The sequence below is a fragment of the Furipterus horrens genome, unplaced genomic scaffold (genome assembly GCF_987537825.1).
Source record: "Furipterus horrens unplaced genomic scaffold, mFurHor1.1.pri manual_scaffold_7, whole genome shotgun sequence".
NCBI lineage: Eukaryota > Metazoa > Chordata > Mammalia > Chiroptera > Furipteridae > Furipterus > Furipterus horrens.
In genome coordinates, this window is record NW_028327177.1 from 110,509,748 (window position 1) to 110,533,055 (window position 23,308).

Genomic DNA, 23,308 nt, shown 5'->3' on the forward strand with positions numbered 1-23,308 from the left:
GCCATGCTTGTAATATGGCTCTGGTTGGACAAGCTGTCCTGTGCTCATCAGGTAGTTCCCAATATGGACAACATATTAATGGGAGTCATTGATCCCATGGGAAGATCATCTGGGGAGCTTTAAAAAAATCCCAGGCCAATTGAATCAGATTCTCTGGGATGGGGTCCAGGTATGTTTATTTTTAAAAAGCTCGGCAGGTAGAGTCCAGGGTGTGGTCCAGGTCGAGGATCACTGACCTAGACTAAAATGAAAGGAGTTAGAACGCTGACCTCAGAGGAAGAGGGGGTAGGACATCTCAGGAAGTTCAAACCAAATGGGAAGCGGAAAAAAAAGCTGAAATTGAGAGCGACGGGGAGAGGAACATCAACGACTAAGTACAGGGAACCACACTGCAGCTGTAGGGTAGTAATGGTAATTTTTATAGTGATTTGCAGGTTCCTGAAGTGGCCGAAGAAAACAGACTATATTGATCTACTTCTCACCCAAGACCAAAGGTAATCTCATCCTTACCTTTACGCACATCCACCCTTTGTCCTCATTATCACTTCTAGCCCTCAACTCCTCCCTTTCCCACAGCCTACTTTTCCTGACCCTCATATAGCTTTCTCCCTGACCTGGGTTTCTTGCTCGGATACTCCAGTAAATAGACAAGCACCTTTTCTCTGTCCTCCCACTACTCACTCCTGTTTCACAACCCAAACTGCAGACATTACAGTAGAAAAACCACCAAATCTGGCTGCCTGGTCTTAGTGTACACTACCCCACCTCGGCAGGACCCTTTCTCTGCTCCACCAGCCTTGCACTCCCCTGCAGGAGATTCTGACATTTCCTAGGATGTTTACTTCCTATCTCAAATTCTTCCTACCTCCCTCATGCCCTCAGTCCCCCTGTGTCCACCTCATTTTTGCAGGGACATAGTTTTCTGTGTCTGAGATGCAAGTTGCCTCAACTTTCTTCTCCTCATTAAAATGACTCCACACTTTTCTTCTTACTCTGCCCCACCCTACTGGGTCCTCTCCATTGGCCTGTGTCCCCTCTCACTTTCACCCTTATTTAAGACATAAATGTTCCAACTTTAACCTCTTTAAGTTACAGTCCTCTTTCCCCTGCCCTTCCTCAAATGGATGTGTTTCAAGGCTCCATTCATCTGTCACTCTATACATGTGACAATGTTGTGACTTCAACATCAGCTTGATATGGATAGTTCTCTGCATTTTAATCTGAAATTCGGCCCGAGTTCTTTCCTGACCTCTAGCTCCATGTTTCCAAATGCCTGTTAAACACAATCTGGATGTTTGATGCTAATTCACTGTGTCCCATGCTGAGTTTACCTTCTCTCTCTAAACCTGTACTTTTGCTACAGGTCTGTTTCTCTCTGCTAATAGTGTTATTATTCTGCCAGTCATCCAGGTACTAATATGAAGTTAATTCTGATTCCACCTCTTCCTGAATACCCAATCAAGTAACTTTGCACTATACCTTGTATTCATTCCATCACCATTCTCACCCCAATAAACTGGTTAGGACCTACTGCTATTTCCTTGGGGTAACAGTAACGTATTGTCCAAGTTATCTAATCTTCTGTGCCACAGCAACTGTCAAAGGCTGGCTGGCAGAGAGCTAAATTCAATCAAGCACTAGTCACTGTTCTTGAAACAATCAAGGCCCAATCAGGACCTTTAGCATGGAAAGGAAACTAACATCTGGGGCAAAAGTCTCAGACACTGGGTGGCCAGATACTGAAGCCTGAAAGCTCCTTCCTTGTGGCTTGAGAAATTATTTTTACTTAGGAATGAGAAGCGATAACTTGGGGGAAAACAACTGCCTGTACTGAGTATAATTATATTATCAAAGAATAAAATGGTGGTGGTGGTGGGGCCGGGGACACATGGTTACTCTCCAACTGGCTCTAGGGGCTTAGGACATAGGCAAGATTAGAAAGAAGCTTCTGGATAACATTTACTGGCCACATTCAACCAAAGATGTAAATCTGCTAAGGGACAGGGTAGGTGTAGCAATGATGTAGGCATATAAGATGTGCTCTATAATCTTGAGCAACTTACATTACCTCCCTGGGCCTTCAGTAAAATGAAAAGGATACAGCCAGGATTATTTTACCTCCAATTCTCTGCAATCAGTGGATAAATAAAAATGATAATCTGAGCCAAATTTTGTTTTTCAGAAACAACATGGAAAGAAAGGTATTAGAAGACATGAGGTAATACAGGTCTAGTTAGACAGGGGGTCAAAACCAGGGAGAGGGCAGGGAAGGGCAAACAGGGCACAGCTCCCACCTGCATGCCCATTTACTTATCCAGCTGATATATGAGCACCCACTGACTGCAAGGCATGGTTTCAACACCTGAAGATACAACGGTGAAGAGGAGGGAGACTGCGCTCCCACCGAACTTCCGGTATTGAATAAGCACGTGCCGTTACTCGTTCAGTGAGTGCTGTAGTGCTTCGTGCTATGTCAGCAAGAGCACTATAGGAGTGACAGGTGCCATGGGGCTTACGGCAGACAGAGTGAAATAAGTATCTAGAAAGGGTAAGTAGGAAAAACATCCATTCTCAAGAATAGGAGTTTTATTAGCAGTTGGTAAAAAGCCATTAATGGCCTTACCAAAGACTATTCCAGCTCAGGCCAGAGGAGAGTGGAGAACTATGTTAGTAATCAATCATAAAAACTTTAGAGCAGAGCTCTGTGCTTTGAAATTTTGGGGCGGTGTGGTGGCTGATACTTTGAGGATAAAGTATAGCTGTAAGGTGGCTGGTAACTCTTTCCTGAATTAGGCTGTGAAAGAGTAGGACTGTCTGGAAGTATGATTCCTTCAGGCACTAGGTAACCCTTCTTAGGTCACAAGTCTATCAAAATGTCTACAGCAGGAGGTCTGGATCTGTAACCGAACTTGGGGGGAGGGACTCCAGTAGCCCTGCTAGGGTTCCAGAAAGCACACTACTTGCGTGTCTAGTTCACTTCTCTACTGAGATATCAGTCGAGAATAAATATATGGAAAATCAGAATGTGAACCTAGGGTTTCGATCCAAAAAGATCTGAGAGGCCATGTGAATAAGCAACACGATCTAACAGTGGTTTTATATTCTTGAGGGCATTGAGACCATCTGAGCAGGGCTAAAAGGAGCATTGTGAGGAGTATACATTGACCAAAATGAGAATAAAAAAGGGAAAAGTTTGGAATTGAATCCAGAGAGAGATTTTTCAGGTCAGCCGAGAAGCAGGTGGCAGTGGCTGCTATCACAGCCCTTTGAATCACATGAAGGCGTAACAGAGCATCAGGTAAGTGTGTCAGATTTGAGGTTGGAAAACCAAGAGCAATATAACAGGGTCTCCATGGTACCTTTCAATGACCCCAGTACTGTGATAATGATAGAAAGTCAAGTTCTAGTGCCTGCGAAGGATCTTAGGTCTTTCTAGGATGTAAGAGCAATGCCAAAAGGAGCCAGAAGTTGTTCTGCCTCATTCATGATTCTTGTTGGAGACTTCTCAGCCACAGCTCAACATATATGCCCTGTGGTACAGCTTTCTGGATCTTGCTGTGTGTGTGTGTGTGTGTGTGTGTGTGTGTGTGTGTGTGTCTGTGTGTGAGAGAGAGAGACAGACAGACAGACAGACAGACATGGGCTGAACCCTCAGAGTGGAGGAGCCTATCTCTTTTTCTGCTTTTCTAGGGACCTGGCTATAAATTTCAGTATAGAATTAAATCACATTGAAAACAAAAGCTATATCCTAAACTGAGCAAGTTTTAAGTTAATGGACCAGATGTTTGTACCTCCCTGCAGGTGTCTTTAGTCTTCATGCCTACATGCTTTTGCTAAGCGTTTTGTCTCTGACATTGAAGCTTTTGCAGGGGTAGATGAGGATCTATTGGGACAGAATCAAAGACCCCTGTCATTGGGACAGGGGATCCCTATGGCCTGTGGGAGAGAAGTGAAGTCAGCTTGGAGGGTAATGGAGAAAATGCAAAACTTAGATAATCCTAAGGCAGAGTGATTCATTGCATACATGGGAATATTAGCAAGATGGCCTTGGCTCATAAGGGAATTCCCCAACACTCCATGAGCTCTAGTAGACCCACAACTTAGTTGTGACCAAATCAGGCACCATCTTTTCCTCAGAGCATATGAAGAATTAAGAGAATCAGAGGTGAGGTCTTTGAAAAACTAAACACAACTATTCTTCCAGCATGACCTGTGATCAAGTATTTTCCAGGTACCAGAACCACCAGCTTAGACTTTGAACCATGACCAAACCAGGTCAAGGAGAGGATGTGAAAACTGAAACCAGATTCCTGGTGGTGCCACCAAACTTCTCAGAAAATTCAAAGTGGGTGAACACGGTGAAGGGCACTGGACAGCAGAGCTGGCATTCTCCTAGCATCAATTATTTATGCTAACATATATAATGGCCAGGCAAATACAATTTATTCCAAATGGGCTTTTGCAAAATGTTCTTAGAAAGGGGATGACAATTAGGTAGAGGATAATAATTCAGAACTAGTCAGAAATAATGAAGACTTAGAATAAAGCTGTGTAAGTTAGAAGAGGCAGTCAAGTAAAGTTGAAGAGAATGAGGTATCAAATTCAGAAGGTCTAGTTAAAGTAAGAGGGACTAAGCAGTCAAGAAGGATGCAGCACAAAGAGGTCAGGAAGAAAGACCAGGTCTGGCAAGAACAAAGGATCTACAATAGAGACTAAACCTGGAGTGGGTGGGTAGCAATGCTTTAGTCTCATTACTGCCAATGTAGATGAGTCCCAGGGCACACTGAGTCTTCCCTTGGAGGGCTCATTTATTTAAGGTCCAGCTCTTCATCTTAACTTTTTTTTTTTTAAAGGAAATGAGCCCTATGAACATAGTTCTGATGTCAATGCAGTCAAGAAACTGGTTTTGGAAATAGAGTAGAGCTGAGGAAGAAGAGGAGAAATAACGAGATAGCATGACAGACATGAGAGCGAGATAAGCATGTACAACCAACTTATCTGGTGGACTGAGTAGAATCAGTAGAGGTCTGGGAAGGGTCCATTCCTAATAATGGAAAACCAAACCTTCCCTAGCTTTCAGGAAGCTTCTGCCACAGAATACTTAACTTAAGGACATGATGCTGTGCATATATGTCACAGAAATGAGTGAGAACCTAATATTTATAATTCCTGAATATAATCTACACCATTTCCCCTTTAGTAAAACGAACACAAACAAACAACAACAACAAAACCCCATCAGCACAGGGCCTTCCATGCATCAAGCAAGGGCTGCTGCAGAGCTTGCTCTTAAACAGGTTCAAATGAGAAACCAATTCTCTTACTGCATTCTTCTGCACGGTATTAATGGCAGCAGACATAACTATATGAAAGAACCAAACACACTTATGGCTGTTAATTTGCTTGAATAATGCTAAAATCTGAAGGAGTCTTAGAAATAAACTCATCCAACTTCTTTAGGTATTCAATGAAGCCTCTGAAGTTTAGAAAGATCAAGTCACCGGTGCAGGTTCTCATAAGCAAACTGGGGCAGAGCTGGGGCTGCACTGGATTTTCTTACTTTTAGTGTGAGGTCCTTCCTACTCACTATGCTGTAAGAATGAGATTTTTGCTTAGCCTTAATAACTAAACTGAGATCTGACTTTTAAAACTGGGAAAGTAGAGAAGAACTTAAAAATCCTAGGCCAATAAAGATAAGCTGCTATAAGAAGCCGAAAGAGGTTATCATTAATAAACTGAACCAACAAGAAAAAGAAAAAAGAAAAAAGATACTTATCACAGGACCTCTAAGAAAGAAAGTGACAAATCAATAATTCAGCCTGGGTTATGGGTACATATGCCAAAAGTCAGAGAGGATACAAGCCAACAATGAAAATATAAGCCAAGAAAAACACTGTGAAGAAACTAAGAGTACGTTCCACTCACTTTTCCATTTAAATCCTTGATGATATCCATTCGAAAATCAGGATCTAGCTTTAACAGATCCTACTAAATGGAACTAACATTCTACTACTCTCAGGTCACAAGCCAAATCTGTTCTAGGTGAGAACAGCAGACTTGCCCAACTATGGTTTCCTCTACATAATACCTTGGTCAATATTCCAATGTAAGATTTTTTTGACAGTTTCCTTATTTATTTTTTAAATAAAGCATAATTTTTACCAAAGGCTCTTTTTTCCTAAAAGATACAGAGCTTCTCTTGAAACAGATGACTGACTGACAGGTTATATTCTGGAGTTTAAGTAAACATTTTACAAAGTATTTCTTCCCCTTTGCTCACTCTTCTGTTGCTATCTATGTCCACATTTAAACAAAATTTCTCTAACTCCACAATCTTGGGAGGCAGGAGGTAGGAGAAATAGTGTATCTCTTCATAGCCAGAGAACTAAAAGACAAAATCTCCTAAGAGTTGATCTGCAGGGCTTCTTTGGTCCTTTCTCTTGAAGGCACTGAATTAAATTAACATGAGGTCTCTCCTGGGCCTGACTGAGCCTGGGAGCAGTGTTATTTTACTTTAGAGTGAAGAACGAAGAGGAGGGGGTTCTTATGGTGTGACCATTCTTAAATTTCTATGCTTTTCTTGCTTTTAAGCCTTGTTAGGTGGTAATTTGTAATTTCTACATCAGGACCTGTTCATTAATAGCTGGGAAACTTTTACTTAATGTTAACTGTGTAGAAGAAACACTTCAAGTTCTAAACTTTTCTACACTTTGGGAAAAAAAAAATGGGAGCTCTCTCTTGGCCTAACTGTTCCTTCCCCTAAAACCAAACATATAAACACACTGTGTCAGAAATACTCACAATGTCTAAAAATAGATCAATACTTCCTCTATTAAAAAAAAAAGATTTCTCTACATATAAAAGTTTAATTTTTAGAGTTCAATCATTAATTTAATGGCAGAACACAACCCTGTCACTGAATTATACTTTTATTTTTAGCATAGAAATAAAAACGTTATAAATTACCACTCAAACAATAGAACTAGAAACTTTCCCTCCATCTCTTACTGTTCTCCAGGGATCTGAATGATGCACCCTGCAAGAACTGTGCAACACAATGGCCCTGCTCAGTCTCTCTCCTCTACCATACAAGTTGTCTAGTTGAATTTTAACATCCAGACATACACAATTTACTCAATAAATACAAGCTACTGCATGCCAGATACTGTTTCTATGGAGCTTAACTTCTAGTTATGAACATTATATAGTTTGACAAGGAAAGGATAACTGTTAAAAGAAGTTCCAAGGATATAAAAATGCTGCCTCACGTCCAACCGATTGTTCTCTCCCTTATACCCTCCCTTTCCCTCTAAAAATAAAAGATAAAAATGTTGCCTCACGTTTAAATCATATAGAAGCTGTCTACAGAATAAAATGCTGAAATAGCACCTCTGTGACATCATTAACTCTGGAAGCCTCCTTCCTTTCTAAAATGCTGAAATAGCACCTCTGTGACATCATTAACTCTGGAAGCCTCCTTCCTTTCTAAAATATTTACAATTAATCACACTTATAGGTCCCTTAGAAAAATATTTTCAATTGATGCAGAAGTAACAGATTCTGTGGGTCAAAACTTTTGAAACGACTGATTTTCATATTTTGGAAGAAGAAAGTAAGAATGCTTTCAAATAAACATCTTTATAGGAGATGGACTCTCCCAGACTTGTTCATATGGGCTATTAGAACTATAATCATATCTTAACCATATCTGGATGTATCAATCATAGCAAAACTGGCTTTTAGTGTAGCCATACATGAATCCCTGGAATAACTATATAACAATTTAGTGTCTCATCTCCTTAGCTACTTTACTGTAAGCCCCTACAAGGTACACACCAGTCTTCTGCTTCATTCCTAGGCACACAGGAAAAAGTATATCATAAATGCCAGATGAATATATAGATGTACTTAAAGCATCTCATTACCCACTTTGAACCAAAAAGTATGTGAGATAAACAATGTATTTTTTCTGAATCTGATGCTTTGTAACCAGATAACGAAAGAACCAACTTGTACTTCATACTTTAAAAAAAGAAACAGGGATTGTAATCAAATGGTTTATGCAACTACAATATCACAATTAATAGTGTAATGCTCAATGTTATATCTCCATTTACTGAAACTCTGAAATCGATATTCATTACTTGATTTTATAAATGTCTCTGTTATGTATCTAGCATTATTACTCTCCAGGTTTGCTTCTTTCAGTATGCAGAAGGCCAAAGGTCTCAATACTGTGGGCAAGTGGCAAAACCTAGTCCTGCCATGATTAACTCTTTAAAAATACTTACCATCATGAACGAATGCTGTAGAGCTCATTTAGAATTCCTTGGTAGATTAGCTTTAAGACAAGAACTAACAATTTTACCACAGATTAAGTCAATGGATTCTGAATTCTGAATGAATTAGTTGTTACTCAGTAACAGAGCCAAGTCCTGAAGGGTGCTACTTCGGCGGTACCGTCGAAACCTTCAAAATGTTCAAGGTGTTTGTTTCAACTTGCAGGCTAAGGCTCAGAAATAATTCCTTGCCTCTGCCTGATTTCATGGCAGAGACAAATGCAAAATGTTGACACTGTGTGCCTTTAAATGACCATTCAGAATTACTAAACTTTGCAAAATGTTTAAAAATATAAATTCATGGTATAATTGTACTGTAACCCAAAAGACCAATTAGTAATTAAATCAAGGTATCATTTGTTATACAAATGACAAAAATGTTGAAAATGAAATGCTTAGCAAGTTTCTGAGATGGCAGAAACATTTTTAAAAATTGAACTAAATTTTAAAATATACTTAAAAATCTTATAACTTAAAAATATAAAGAAGAATTTACATTTGTTCAAAATTTGAACATATGTATTTAAGGGAGAGTTTCATATGAATAATGACACTTTGAAGAAATAACATCTATGACAATTAAAAGTTAGATAACCAATACTCAGATAATCAAAGTCAGAATTTAGCTTCCATACTTTCCTAACACATCTATTACCTATGAATTAAACCAATTATTAATTTATATTGTATATTCTATTTAACTTCAAGAAGAAAAAAAAACAAATTTTATTCAGTGCTTTGAAGGGTATGCCATAAGCAAACAAAAAGTCTGAAAACTAGAATTTTAAATATTCTAAATTATAAGATTAAGAAGACATTTTGGCATTAATAAGATATAAGCTAAAGGAACAGCCTCTATGCTTCTGAAGTACAAATATTCTTTTTGCTATAAAGAATAAATAACCAACAGAACTGGAAATTTATAGCATAAAGTCACTGTCTTCATTGCAAACCATTTGTATTTATGTACATTGTTCAGCTTTTCTAATAAACTTTAAAATATATATTTAAATAAAATACATATTTATTTTTAATCTTCCAATGAAGTAATTTAAGACAGTCTAATAAATGCTTCCATTTATTGGGCACTTACAGGCACCATATTAAATATTTTAAATACATTGTATCATCATCCTCACAATGACCTTGCAGATATAATTTCTTTGCTAGGAAAAAGAAGGTAGAAGACAAATTCTCATTCTTATTTGTTTTCTTTTCCCTTTTATTTTTCTCTGCCAAAACTTATTTTAAAAATTGCTCAGTTTAAAATAAAAAAAAAAAAATTCCATCCTTGGCTACCTTCTTGACAAGTCATATAAAACCTGTGTGATTGGATGATCCCCCACAAGGAACAAGAATTTAAATTTTCACTTTTTAATTCTTAAAAATATAAAAGGCAGTTAAAAACATTTAAAATGAAAATTATATTAAATTACTGATTTCCATATTGATTCAAGGATAGCCCCATTGATATCACCATGTCCATTTTAATTGTTTCCAAATAATTCCTTGAGCCCCTAGCAAATTCTTACTGGCCATTCCTTACTCTTCTCTGACTTACAGGTTTTATTATAAATACTGAGTTTTAAAGCTGTCTTACTGCTCTTCACCTCACCACACTGCTTCTTCTCCCTTCACCCACCAGATGATGTTTACACAATGTAGGCAGTTCTATCAATCTATGTAGAACTGAATTAAATTAAAAATCTGACATTCATTACTTGGGAAGATAATTATTTTACACAGGTGTATATTACAGAATAGGTTGATTTCTGAGTCAGGCTAATTTCTCTAAACCAAATCATACTTTTATCTCTAGGGAAAAAATGGGTCCAAATTCACACTTGTGAATAACACACATGATTTTAAAATCACACATTTAGAAAGGAAAAAAAAACTAAGAAATAGTAAAAATTATTTCAAAATTAAACAAGTATCATAACATAAAACATGTTCTCTTTTATCTATATCAAAGTGAGAAGGCACGCCCTTGGGATTGTCTGCCTCTTGAAAAATAAGAATTTCCTGCATTTTTGTCATGCTAAGTATAGTGAAATTCCTTGCTTATAAGATCAGATTTTGTTTCCCCTATTTTAAAATTTTTCTTTACATACCCATAGAATTGCTAGTAAAATGACAAAAGTCCTTAATGTAAGGAGGCCCATATATAATTTGACTAAAGGTGTTTAATAATGTAATTTTGCAATAAAATCCATTCATCTATTGATTCATTCATTCATTCTTCAAATATTTATTAAGTGCTAACTATGCACCTGGCAGCATTGTAGATGCTGGGAATACAGTAATGAACAAAACATAAAAAATCCCTGCCCTCATGGACCTTATATCCTAGTTCCTCAAAAGGGATCTCCAGCTAAAATATAAGTATTCAAACTCTAAGAGGAAAGCTTTCTGAAAGGCTCCATTAGTCAGATACCACAAAGGAGCAGAGGTGACACTACATAAGATTTGTAATGTATTTTATTTTTATCAAAAAGTAAAAATAACATCCTGTTATGTTTATTAATTTCCTTGAATTTTAATTTATATTTATTATTTCTAATGTTTCTCAATTTACACTTTCTAACTAATAAATTCCACTAGTTCCTTAAAGAGAGTAAAGAAAAGGCAAGCTTTTCACATTTCCAGCCTACTTTATGATGAACAGGCATCAACGAAGTGATGTTCTTCATAAGAGCAACTTTTTGTTATAAAAGAATCAGCTTCATAATTACAGGACTGTTTGCCTCTGCTGCCTCTGCATGACTTAACCACGACTGGGGTTTAACTGGAAATGCCAGTACTTGAAATAATGTTAGGTATCTTAACTTCTTTCTTTTTTACTGTCCCATTAACTGAACATATGCTTCCTAGTCAGCATTAATATGTAGTAAAAGGCTGTTATTAAAAATGACTTTCCCCATGGAGATCACAGTGAATTTTGACCTTGCATTGTTGTCAGTGTAGTTACTGCTAATGTGCTCTGGACCCTTCTTCCGCTAAGCTCTCAATTCTGCCCTTGCTTACCTTAACCTAAACTCTTGAATTATTCTATTGTCAAAGTCAGGGGCCCATCTTTTCTTGGGCTTCTCCCTCTTCATGTCACAGCCAATGGCAATGTTTTCTACTCTCACTTGCAGAATTCTTCACCCTCCTTCACTCTGACAGGACACCACAGGAAATCAGGTATTTGTAACCGTACCACAGAGTGATAAAGGATGCAAAGCTAGGAATCGGAATACCAACTTTGCTCTGCACAGAGAGATCAGGCATGTTGAAGGAAATGTCAATCTGTGTATTATTTCTGCATTTTTGTTTCTATATTTATTCAACAAATATTTACTGGGTGCTTATTAGGTTCCAGGAATTGTTATATACTTGATATCTATTAATGGGAATACACAAACACTGCTATATAAGTCATATCTCAGTCTTCAGCTTAATTTTGTCTGGCCCAGAGAAAAGGTGTCAAGAAATGAAATCACAGTAGGCCTTCAGCAGTCTTTAGAAGCAGTAAGATAGACATAATTCTACGAAGAGAGAAGACCTGTATCTTTCTCCCTTACAGCTGTGTCTAGTTCTCATTGTCTCTACCTCTTAGCTTTAGTTTCTCTTCTTCATCCTGCCTCAATTCCTGATCTGATCATAACAGGGCAATGAAATATATGTTACTTCCTGTATTAATTGAATTAATAGTCTGGTTTTTAACTTAAAAGGCAGAACAACAGAACATTTCATATTTTTATCCTGCAACAAAGTGTTTTTTGTAGTCTTTGTGTTTTTGTATTTTTTGGGGGGGTGGGGGGGACGTGGTAGTGGTAGATAGGTCTATAGCCCTTGAAATTTCTTTTAGAGATTCTCCATTCATTAACTCAGTAAACTGAAATTCTATCTTGACAAGCATAAATACTGTATTAAAGATAAAACAATAATACATTGTACTTCAAGAAAATAAATATAATCAAAGTTAATAAGGTACACATGTAAAAGGTAAATAAAAATCTACCCAAATAATTACATTAACAAAAAAAGGAATAGAAATAAAGGCATTCAAAGGAAAAGGGTTAGCATCATTTTTTATGCACTGAAAATAAGGATTCCCCACTCCTAAGAAACATTTTCATGTAGATTTTATCATAAAATTATTTATATTCTCCATTTTATAATTTCTCTTCAGTAGTTGCTATAAACTATAAATTATTCAAATACTTTACTTTCCAGAAATTAAATATCTTCCTAAAAACTCTATATAATCCCCAATATAAAAATATCACAGTATCTTTTCTTCATCACACAAAAAACTATAATAATGATAACTTATTCTTTATTTGTCATCTTTCTACAGAAATTATCAGGATTTAGACTTACCAGGAAATTATACACATTATAAATACAACTTTTAATAGACTACTGACCATCAGACTGTTATGGTGTAAATATTTCTAGAACATGATATCACAAATTAAGTCATTAATTCCAAAACAATAGTTTATTAACAAAAAAGTACAAAGAAGTACAATGGACATCCTGTTCCCCCCCATTATGGTCCATCTATCTATCTCCCTTTCAGTCCATGGCATGACCTTCTGGAGCTAAAAGAATGGGTAAAACACTTCTCCTCTTTCTAATGAGCCCTAATAACTATCAGAAACAAATCATTATGTATATAAGTTATACAGTCCATGTCAATTTTTAAAAATGTTTTGTCTGTATGAGTTGCCATAAAAGCCTTTTCCTTTGCAATACACCATATACCTAAACTGAACGAAACATATCAGAATCAACATCCAAAAATCATGTTTGTCAGACATAGAGAATACCATATCACTAGTATGTTTGCCTTTAAGTAACAGTTTACAGATGAAAGCTTAGAGGTGTCAAGAAGGATTTTCATAGATATTTACTAAAAAACACTTCAAGTCAAAAACATCTTGTTAACTGAACTAAGTTGAGGTACATAGAAAACATTCAGCTCAGTTGTTTTTTTACACTGATTTTAAATCAAAGCTATTGACATATCTAATCTTACTGCTTATTTCAATTTTCTTCCAGAACGGTTCCTTTTCAATTTATTTAATTAAACCTATAGTTATTCCATACTTCTCTCTCTACAAGACTGAGAACTTCTCTGAATCATGGTAAATTCCAAATACTTTGTGATTTCTCTCACAAATATCAATATAGATGGAAAGACTTAGTAAGCTGCCATATTTGATAAATAATGTTCAATTTACTTTTTCTTCTACGGTTCGTTAAGACAGAACATGTGGGATTACTTTACTGGTGTTCCTAAAAGCCTTGTATAAAATTTATTAGATTATATATATTTTTGAGTGGTAGCCAGGTCAGAGCTTACCACTATATTTTATTTTCTGCTTAAAACTATTCTCATAAAGAACATAAGTTCAGTGTTGGACTAGGCTGTAATAACATAAGGTGCTATACCAGTGATACATTTATTGGGACCTGGAAATTCACATGACCACTCACTAAACATAAAATCATCATTCCACAAAGATTTTATTCACATCAAACTTGCACAGTAGCAAAAAAATTAAAACATAACTAAGCCACATATCAAAGAACAATATACAATATATTTAAATTTCTCAATGGCATTGGAAAGTATTTCCATAAATAACATTTACAATTCTAGTGTTAGGTCTTTCAAGGTGTCTGAAGCTTCACAGTGCTAGAATTGATTTTTATCAGAACACATGCAAAAATGTGCAACACAATAATCCATATTAATGACACAAAAAAGCACACCAGTTATTTGTCATTCCAGCACGGCCATGCCACTCTGTTCTAAAAACAAACAACCCCCCAAATCCGGGTCCCATTCATTCTTCAATTATGCCTTTAGTCACTCTGCTTTATTATATTCAAACAGTCACTGTTAGTGCTCTTCACCACGACTTTCAGGTTGACGTCACTCCCTGCCTGCTGGCTGTCAGGACTGGGGGACGCCCCTCTCCCAGACTCACCTTCTTCCGGATGTCTTCATCATTTGCTCCGAGAGAGGCATAGAGTTTGAATGCAGCCTGGCGGAGTTCATGAGCATGTTTTAAGTCATGATCAAGCTGTGGGAGGGGAGAAAAAGACATGTTCCAAATCAATCCATAAATTAAATTTTCAATAAAGTCAACAGAGTAGAGTTGAAGAAAAAAATGTTTAACAACTGTTAGCATACAAGTGCTCTCAGTGAATTCCTGATTATTTTGGGGTTGTGCTCACATACCTGAGACCTAGCTGTGTTTGTGTCAGCATGACCTGTACCCATGCAGTCTGCTTCTGTCTAAAAGTGAACGCCACAATACTTGAAACTAGTACATGCAAAACCTTTGAGAACATTTGACCCCTAAAAATTCAGTGATCCTAGATGGTAGCTTGCTTGCACCGGCTTGCTGACATGCCTCCTCAAAAACAAGGCACCCCCCCAGCCTTGCGAGCCTCAGAAGACAGCAGAGAACTTGAGCGCTGCTGCAACAACGTCTTTAGCAGGTCTCCCAAACATTAAGGGCAGTGCTAGCCTAATTCTACTACTTAAAGAACTTAGAAACAGGAAAAACTTGTGAAAATCCTTAATAAACAATATACTGTGGTAATCATTACTATCTCTTACAGTTATCTACAATTTATGTTCAGGGGACTTTTTTGATAAACATTTTAAAATTACTTAGTGGTATGAAACAATTAATGCTATCTTTCAACATGCATAACTGATTTCTAAGTTATCAATTTTCCACACACCTGATCACCAAACTACCATTAATAAGAAAATAGAAGCATTGTCTCAGGACAATTTCAGTGACTAAGAACCAGTAAATATATAAAGCATATTAATAATGTAAATGATTTTATAACTAAGACATGTAACTTCTTCATCCAAGCGACTACCACTTTCTCCAAATGATTTGCCTTCAAAAGGTTCACCATTATGAAAAGATATAGATATTATTAAAAAATTCTGAGACCCTCTTTTAAAACCGCCTAAAGAACTAACTGGCATATTAGTTACAAAACTCTGACTGCAATATATCTATGAACTAAGAGAGTTTGAAATTAATTGTCACTGACTGTGGTGTGTGAAGATGGGGAAATCCAGCTGGGTGATATTTACAGTAACAAACAAAACAAAACAAAATAAAACCCCTGAAATTCATTTAGGGTGGTTCTGAAGGAAATTCTTAAAAGTTAGTTCTAAAGACACTCTGATCAAAGCAGGCACTGACGGATGATGGGAGGAACCTCCTGATACATAATTAGAAACACTCATTTTGATGTGTAAGTCCTAAAATATTTATTCTTAAAGTTTTAACTACTTTCTAGTCATAACATATTAGAATACTGACTTGGACTAATACACCATGAAAATCACACATTTATTAATATGTAAGAATTTCTCTCTATGGGTCAACTATCCTTTCACAGTCAAAAACCACTAGATAATCCATCATTAAAAATAAAGATGACAATATTCAAGTTTGGCATCAGGAGATCATTTTTAAAAATTATTATTATTCTAGTTTTACTGTAATGAAAATAAAATGGAAAAACCTTAATAGAGGGATAATCTACACACTAGTCCAATGATTTGCACAGGCATAGGCTAGAAGTTTTTGTAACTATGTTCCCTCACTCTCATGTCCAACAAGGTGTACTATTTGCCTTGCTGGGATGGTCAACTAAGGCTGTTCATGAGGCCATAATTAGGACCTGCCCATGTATCTATGTACCAGTGAGATACTATCAGTGTGAACAAATAACCAGAGAGAAAACAGACAAGACAAATAGTTCAATATAACCCATCAACTCTACTGGAAAAACAATCATACTCAAGAATGAGCAGACATATAACTTTAACACATAGAGGGCAGTATACATTAATACAAGTATTAGTGAAGGTATGTTAGGCCCTTCCTGAGACAGGTAAAAGATAAACTCTTAATAGTTTATTTTATTTTCAATATTAAATGCCAAAGGAACAGTTGCTTACCAAATGAATTTTTTTTGGAGTTCAGGAGCATGGGAGAGGTCAAGAAAATAGTTTTTAAAAATTTACCAATGGGACCACTGGTGTCAAAAATACAGCCACATTCATGAAACATTACTGGTTACTAATTAGGAGGCAATGCTTTCTCTACCGTGACCTTCTTGAATAAATGTTCTCAATATAATATTTATCTCTTTTGCCTAGAGAAACAGATATGACAAACAGGCTCAAAAAAACAAAGTCAAAGAAATATCTACTTATCCTAAGGAACTTATATCTTGAGAAAAAGTTAGCACAATTTGGTCCTTGATGGTCTCAGTCTATAAAGATTAAATGATGCATTAGCTGTCACTAGCAGACCTAAAGGACAGTATGAAATTGCAAAAAGGAAAGAGAAGAAGATGGCAAAAGTTAGAAGAGGCAGCAAAAGAGAAAGGCAGTGGTGGAGAGTAAAATAAGGCCACTCGGTCACACATAACGAGATCGCCCTTGACCTACAGAACGAGAACAATGCAGCAGAGATGACTCTGAAACTTGAATGGGATGAGATAATATTGATATAATGTCAGTAACCAGCTTGGAGACCAGACCCCACTATATTGAGGTTTTAGTTGGGAATTAGGGATGCAATGTTCTTAATAAAAATTTTCTGACAATGAACATGAAAAAAACTGGACTCAAAAACTCATAAGGCAACATCATTTATGTTACCAAAGGAAAAAGATTCCTTCATTTAAAAGGGCTTTGAACTATAATTATCAATTGGTTAAAAGTAGTGAACAGCAAGTAAAATTTTTAAAAATCCCTTTCTTAAGCTGCTGAAAAGGAAAAGAAAACATACCCTTTTAATATCAGTGATGGCACTCACTGAGCTGGGATACTTGAAATAATCAGCAAGCATGGCAATGAGGTGATCAGTGATGCTAGCAATTCTCTGTAGTTCAACGTCTGGTTCAATCAGATAGGCGAGTGTCTCGGCTCCTTCAACTCTCTCCTCTAGTAATCTCTCCTTACTGCACATTCGAACCAAACAAGGCAATGTCTGAAATGGAGTGAAATTAATTATTTGCTTTTTGGTAAAGACAAAAGATTGATGGAGAGCATATACTGACTGAATCAACTCAATGGTTTTTATTGGGAGTCATGCTCATGATCAAATTTTCAATAAAGACTCAGAGAATAAGAGGTTTTTCATGTAAAAATACATAAAATTCAGTGCAATTGAATAATTTATGCTGGCACACTAAACTCTAATCATACAAATTACAATAATACAACTCTCTAATTAGGCTTTGTGATCAATTAAGACTAAACTGTTATTGTACAACCATATAAAAGACATTTCAGAATCCCTTATAAATCATGCCTGATGCTTCTGCACCATGTATGTATTTATCTACCTAATTGTCATGAAGCAATTTAATCAGGAACAACTTTGTCTTAGAAAAAGTATGCTATTTTTTCCTCAGTGATTAATACAGCTGGGCTGACTTTCATTTTTTCTTTGGGGATTAATATCTAGTTGTAAAAAAAATACAGCTTTAATAATTCAGTGATCTTACCATTATTCAGATTCCATCAGTCCTCCTATAATGCAAGTGAAATGTATTAATTATAGTTCCTAGGTTTTCCAAAGAGGTCCTTGGAAAGACTAATATCTAGTCGTCAAATCTTACTTCTGAGGCCTTTCAAAAATCTTGATACTGGTCTTGGTTGGTTATTTACCTACATTAGATTCCCAATAAAAATATCCCATGTGGAAGTAAAAACTGAAATGTTACAATTATAGGAAGCCTTCCTTAATTACCATAGTCAATTGGGCTTTGATCTTTTCTAAGTCTCCATCACATCTTTACCACAGTTTAGCACTTCATTGTTTACTACTGATTTCAGGCTCATTCAGTCTTATTCTTATTTTCCTTTGAACAGTTCCTAACATTAACCAATACCATATATTCACGGATTACTGAATTCCATCTCACAACTACTACGCAAAGAAGATATTAACCCAGTAGACCAATGAGGAAGAAAAAGAGCGGTAAAGCAGTTAAGAAAATAAACCAATGTCCTTGCACCCTATGCAGAATTGTTTACTCAAGCAAACATTAATCTTCTTTTATCCTTGGGTTAATTTAGAACGCCAATACTAGTGAGAGATCTCACATTTATAAAAATGACACATAATCAATTTATTTATATTGTTTTCTTCTTTCTAGCTAGTAAGACTTTCAATGTATTTAAAATATCGTTATTCTCACAATAACCCTGTGGGATAGATGAGCAGGAATTATTGCCTCCATTTTCACAATTAGGACTCTAAAGCACCAAAAGAATGAGGGGTGCACCCAGGGTTACCAAGCAAGGTGGTGGTGGCAGTGCTAAAATCAGATTCCAGGTCTTGGAACTTTGGGGGCTAGTCCCTTGCCTAGGTTTTTCTGACTTCTAGTTGATTTGGACATCAATAATATCGATTATATTCGTGTGCTATTTACTTATTCTTTTTCATTATGCCTTCTGATCATCTATCTGCCAAGAGGGTGATATAAAGTCTTCTATCTATAGGGCTAGTGAACCGCTCCCTACAAAACAATGAAAATTAAGAGTTAAGTATATTTTCTATTTCACCTGAATTTTACATATTTTTACAATTTCTACATCCTCCTTATTATCATAAAAATGAAAAAGGTATGACAAGGAAATAATTGTTTTACTTTGACCTTCAAAACACATCTAAAACTAATTTTTAAAAACTACATGGCATCCTATTGGGAAGAAAAGCATGGTGTTTACTATTATTTTATTCTATAAAGACATAGCATAGTGACAACTGTGTAAAAAAAAATAGGAATACTGAAATTTATTTTCAACACTTACATGGTTGGATAATTTTCACATGCTTTCAGAGAATTAATTAACTCACCTTTAATACAATACAGTTGTCATCTGTCCGAATTGCTCCAGCTCTACACATGTAAGTTAAACTGGAATAAGATGGCAGAAAGTAAGCTTTCTCTTGTGTTTTAAAGCTTTAAAAGGAAAATTACTTGCCTTTAAGATTTTATGAGCCAAAAAAGGGACAGTTACTCTCATTTATTTTGAGGTAGGTTTTTACATATCCTTATCTGAGGTTCTGTTAATTTAAATAGTCAAAGAAAACTACTGATATATAGATAGTAAGCCAGATATTTCAAAAAAAAAGAATCCTACAAAATTGATTTTAAAACAAATGGCTTAATAGGTAGATCAATTTTGAAGCTAGGTGCTGGCACATAAAGAGTTCTTCATATTTTTCTCTATATCTTTTAATTTTTCCATAATAAAAAGGAAAAACATTAAAATATAAACTTAACAAAGTCAGTTTAAATGAAGTTGAGATATTCCAACTTCAAGAGCAGAAGTATCAGAGAAGAAGCATTTAACTTCTAACACATATAGATACCCATAAGAAATTAACTATTCAGCAGTTACTGTAGTGGTTTTAAGAATTAGGCAATGATTTGGTTCTATTGAAAAGCAATTTACTTTCACAATTATATCTGGCTTTGAATAAGCATGCAATTACTTTGCACTCTTTAAGTAGGTAATGGACATTAAGCACCTCAAAAACTTAATGAATTTCCTTTTTTAATTAGATTCCTTTAGTAAGCTGGGTGAAAAAAATAAACAAAACAAAACAGGTTCTGGTTCCTAGGGAATGCAATCAACAAATCAGTAAAAATACTTTACTTATATTGTAAAGGGTTGAATTCTTTATAGATGTTACCATTATCTTAAGGTTTGTTACCCCATTGTTTTTTTAAAATTAGTTCCATGACAGGACTACCTTACTAACAAAGAATCAAATACTCAAGAGAATCCAAACAAAAAATAAACAATTCATGATTCACGAGTAATTCATGGAAAACTCCTCATTCTCACCAAAATATTAGCGAACCAGAGCTTCTTAAATGCTGAAACTAAACAATTTATTTAGCACAGAACCCTATATAACAGATGTCCAGCTTATCTGTTAATTGATAATTGCAGAATTAGCATGTATTGAAGGCTTATATGAGCCAGGAGTTATGCTAGTAAGAACTTTATGTAACTATCTTATAAGCTGTTACACTTCTATGAGGATTTTTGTTTTGTTTCTTCTAAAATGAGGAAACCACATTCTCTGAAATCGTGCCTTGGTTATCAATATCAACTAATTCTCACTCCACATTTCTATATCTTTATATTCTCATGGCTTAATGCTTTTAATATTTAGCATAATATGTATTGGTTAATTCTCATCTAATTCTGTATTATTTCAACTGAAATACAGGAAGGGAATATAAATCAAGTAATTTTCTGTAAATAGTCTTAAGATGTTATATGAGAGTCCCTGTTCTGCATCCATTTAAGAAAATGTGAGACAACCCCATGACTTTCAAATTTCAAAATTTCAAAACAAGATGGGGATAGAGACTGAAATAATCAATTGTCCAAAAATTCTCTAAGGTATTGATCAAGCCCTTTCTTCCCACACTGTCTTGACTTTTACCATTTTGCTGATGTGAGTTGCATCTCAATAGGCTTATCCCTCTGTAACATCTTCACAAAAATTTGTGGTAACAATTCTCCATCAACCAAAACTAGAAATAAAACAAACAACAAGAATTAAGGAATTACTTAAATGAACAAAGTTTATAAATTAAATCACGTAGGTGCCACTGAAAGTACCAGCCTACCATTTACCAGCGTCATCGATACCTGGGGGTTTTCAAAAGCTAAAACTGAGAAGCATTTCAGTGCTTGCATTCGAACCTGTAAAAATAAATGAACAAAGAATTTAAATTTTGTAAATATGGATTTCAACATCTCATAATCTAAATTCTTCTGAAGAAATAACTATTTAAATCTGCTGGAGAACTAAAGGAAGGACTGAAAGAAATAGAAATAAAACCTGTTTATCTAAAGAGTGCAGTAAGTTAAAATTAATTTTGAAGCAATGGGAAAGCAAAAACAGCAACGTAGAAACTAAAATTGAACTAGATAAATCCCTAATCAAATTTAAAAGAACACTGTACGAAATACAATGTTGGTAAGACAAAGGGAACTTCATAACAATTGCAAACTGCTGTTTAAGTGGGACATTTCTTTCCAAACAGAAAAAACAGAGAACTGAAGGAGGGGAAAAAAAAAAAGAACACTCTTGTAGTTGTATATGGGATGGGGATGGGGAAGAAAGGAAACAACGTTACAATAAAAGTTTGAAAAGGACTAATCTAATTTAACTTTTAAAACATCTATAAATTGTGCTACCGTTCCTTAAAACCAGGTAACCTGTCTGGGATGATACCAAAGGCCCAAATACTTGGCCACATAAAACATATTTTACAATATGCAGGTGCTCCTATAAGGAGCTGTTATTTTTTTAGTCTTTCTGTTCAGTTTTCACCAGATGATCTAATTCTCACTTCCAAGCCTGAGTCCATATCTGATATCCTTATGTGGAACCTGGGACTGGCAGGATAGGTAGATGAGGTGTGAAGAAACATGTCCCTCACTTGGGCAATACTCCTACCCTTGTGAGCTCTTCACCAACAGTGAACTTTGGGCACCTGAGGGAGGGACAACATACACAGTAGCAGGCTGTGATAAAGCTAAGGACCAAAAGAGCAAACCAGAATCAATACAAATGGGTAGAAGACAAAAGGATGACTTCTCTGCTCTACAGGAAACTCCTCGTATACCCAGCTCTAACATGACACAATAAGGAGAATGCCCCAATATTTGCTATAATTTGCTAGTTGAATAACAATAAAATGTCCAAAGTTTTAGCTAAAAGCCTGATAATATATTATGGTGTCACTTACCTATATATAAGACAGTGAAGAAAATTTAATTAACAAATCTGAGAACTCTTGACTTTTTAACTCAAAATACAAAACAAAATACATTTTATATGTTGATGTATATGATGTGTATGTGCTGTAAGACTGAGTGAGTCACTGTGGCTAAATACAGGTCTCAAATATGAAATCCAAAGTCTTTCCTGATATAGCAAGCCATTGCTCCAATATACTTCAAGGCATCAGCTTTGGCACAGACACCTAACTGGAAAAAATTATTAATGGTCACAGGTGAAAATCAATAGCAACTCATGCCACAACCACATCCTGAAAAAAAAAAGGGGGGGAAGGCAATACTGATCACAGTACCTACTGAAGAATAAAATATGTAGGTCTCTTTCTAGAGCAAGATTCTAGAAATCAAAATAAAATATAAAAATCTGGACATAATTTTTAACATCTTACTTTGTAAGATACTGAGGTTAGTAGGTGAGCAATATTCTGAACTGCACCATGGTTAAATAAAATTGTTTGATGATCTGGACCCTGTAAGAAAAGAAAATACAGTTATACATTAAAAAGAGCAGTGATTCATTCCAGTAAAATATTTACTTAAATGTAGAAAACCATACTCAATTCAATGCAGAATTCTCAGTTAGCCTTCTCTTGCATAAAAACATTCCCCCCAAAGCAAGGTAGACACTATTTTTAGTCTTGCAAGGGGCTGTCATATCTTACCTCATCCCAGTTCTGTGAAATTACTGACTCCTTACTTTCTCCAAACAAGAAAGGGGACACAGAAGTTATCCTGGCACAGGCCCCTTGTAATTCTTAAATAGACACTATCATAGCAACAGAACTACTATGAATTTTGCATTTCATTTGCACACCCTCGCCCACAATGGTAGTCATTCTTACAACTCAAGACTGACAAACTAGTGAGATTTCTAAAACTAAATAACTGCAAGAGGAACTGGAACAGAGACTAACCAATCTCAACACATCAGGAAGTTTGAGCATGGATGGTGGGAAACACAATACTCCATAACTGAGAAGTAAACAATGTGTTTTTGGTTTGTTTCTATCTCATTTCTCTTAAAAGTAGCACTTCTTAGTAGAAAGGTGAAGAAATAGAAAAATTTAGGTTTTATATT

At 35.7% G+C, this 23,308-nt stretch overlaps 1 protein-coding gene across 5 annotated transcripts in view; it reads right to left on the reverse strand.

The window, feature by feature from the left end:
- The window catches only part of ARMC8 (armadillo repeat containing 8), a 90,798-nt gene that overhangs the window by 22,005 nt on the left and 45,485 nt on the right, over nt 1-23,308 (reverse strand). For all 5 annotated transcript variants that reach the window (XM_090284283.1, XM_090284280.1, XM_090284284.1 and 2 more), the window contains 6 exons: nt 22,620-22,700; nt 21,051-21,126; nt 20,864-20,954; nt 19,256-19,316; nt 17,177-17,377; nt 14,327-14,422 (listed from right to left, as the gene is read on the reverse strand). In XM_090284283.1, coding sequence (XP_090140409.1) covers nt 14,327-14,422; nt 17,177-17,377; nt 19,256-19,316; nt 20,864-20,954; nt 21,051-21,126; nt 22,620-22,700 — 606 coding nt within the window. The remainder of the gene's footprint in view (nt 1-14,326; nt 14,423-17,176; nt 17,378-19,255; nt 19,317-20,863; nt 20,955-21,050; nt 21,127-22,619; nt 22,701-23,308) is intronic.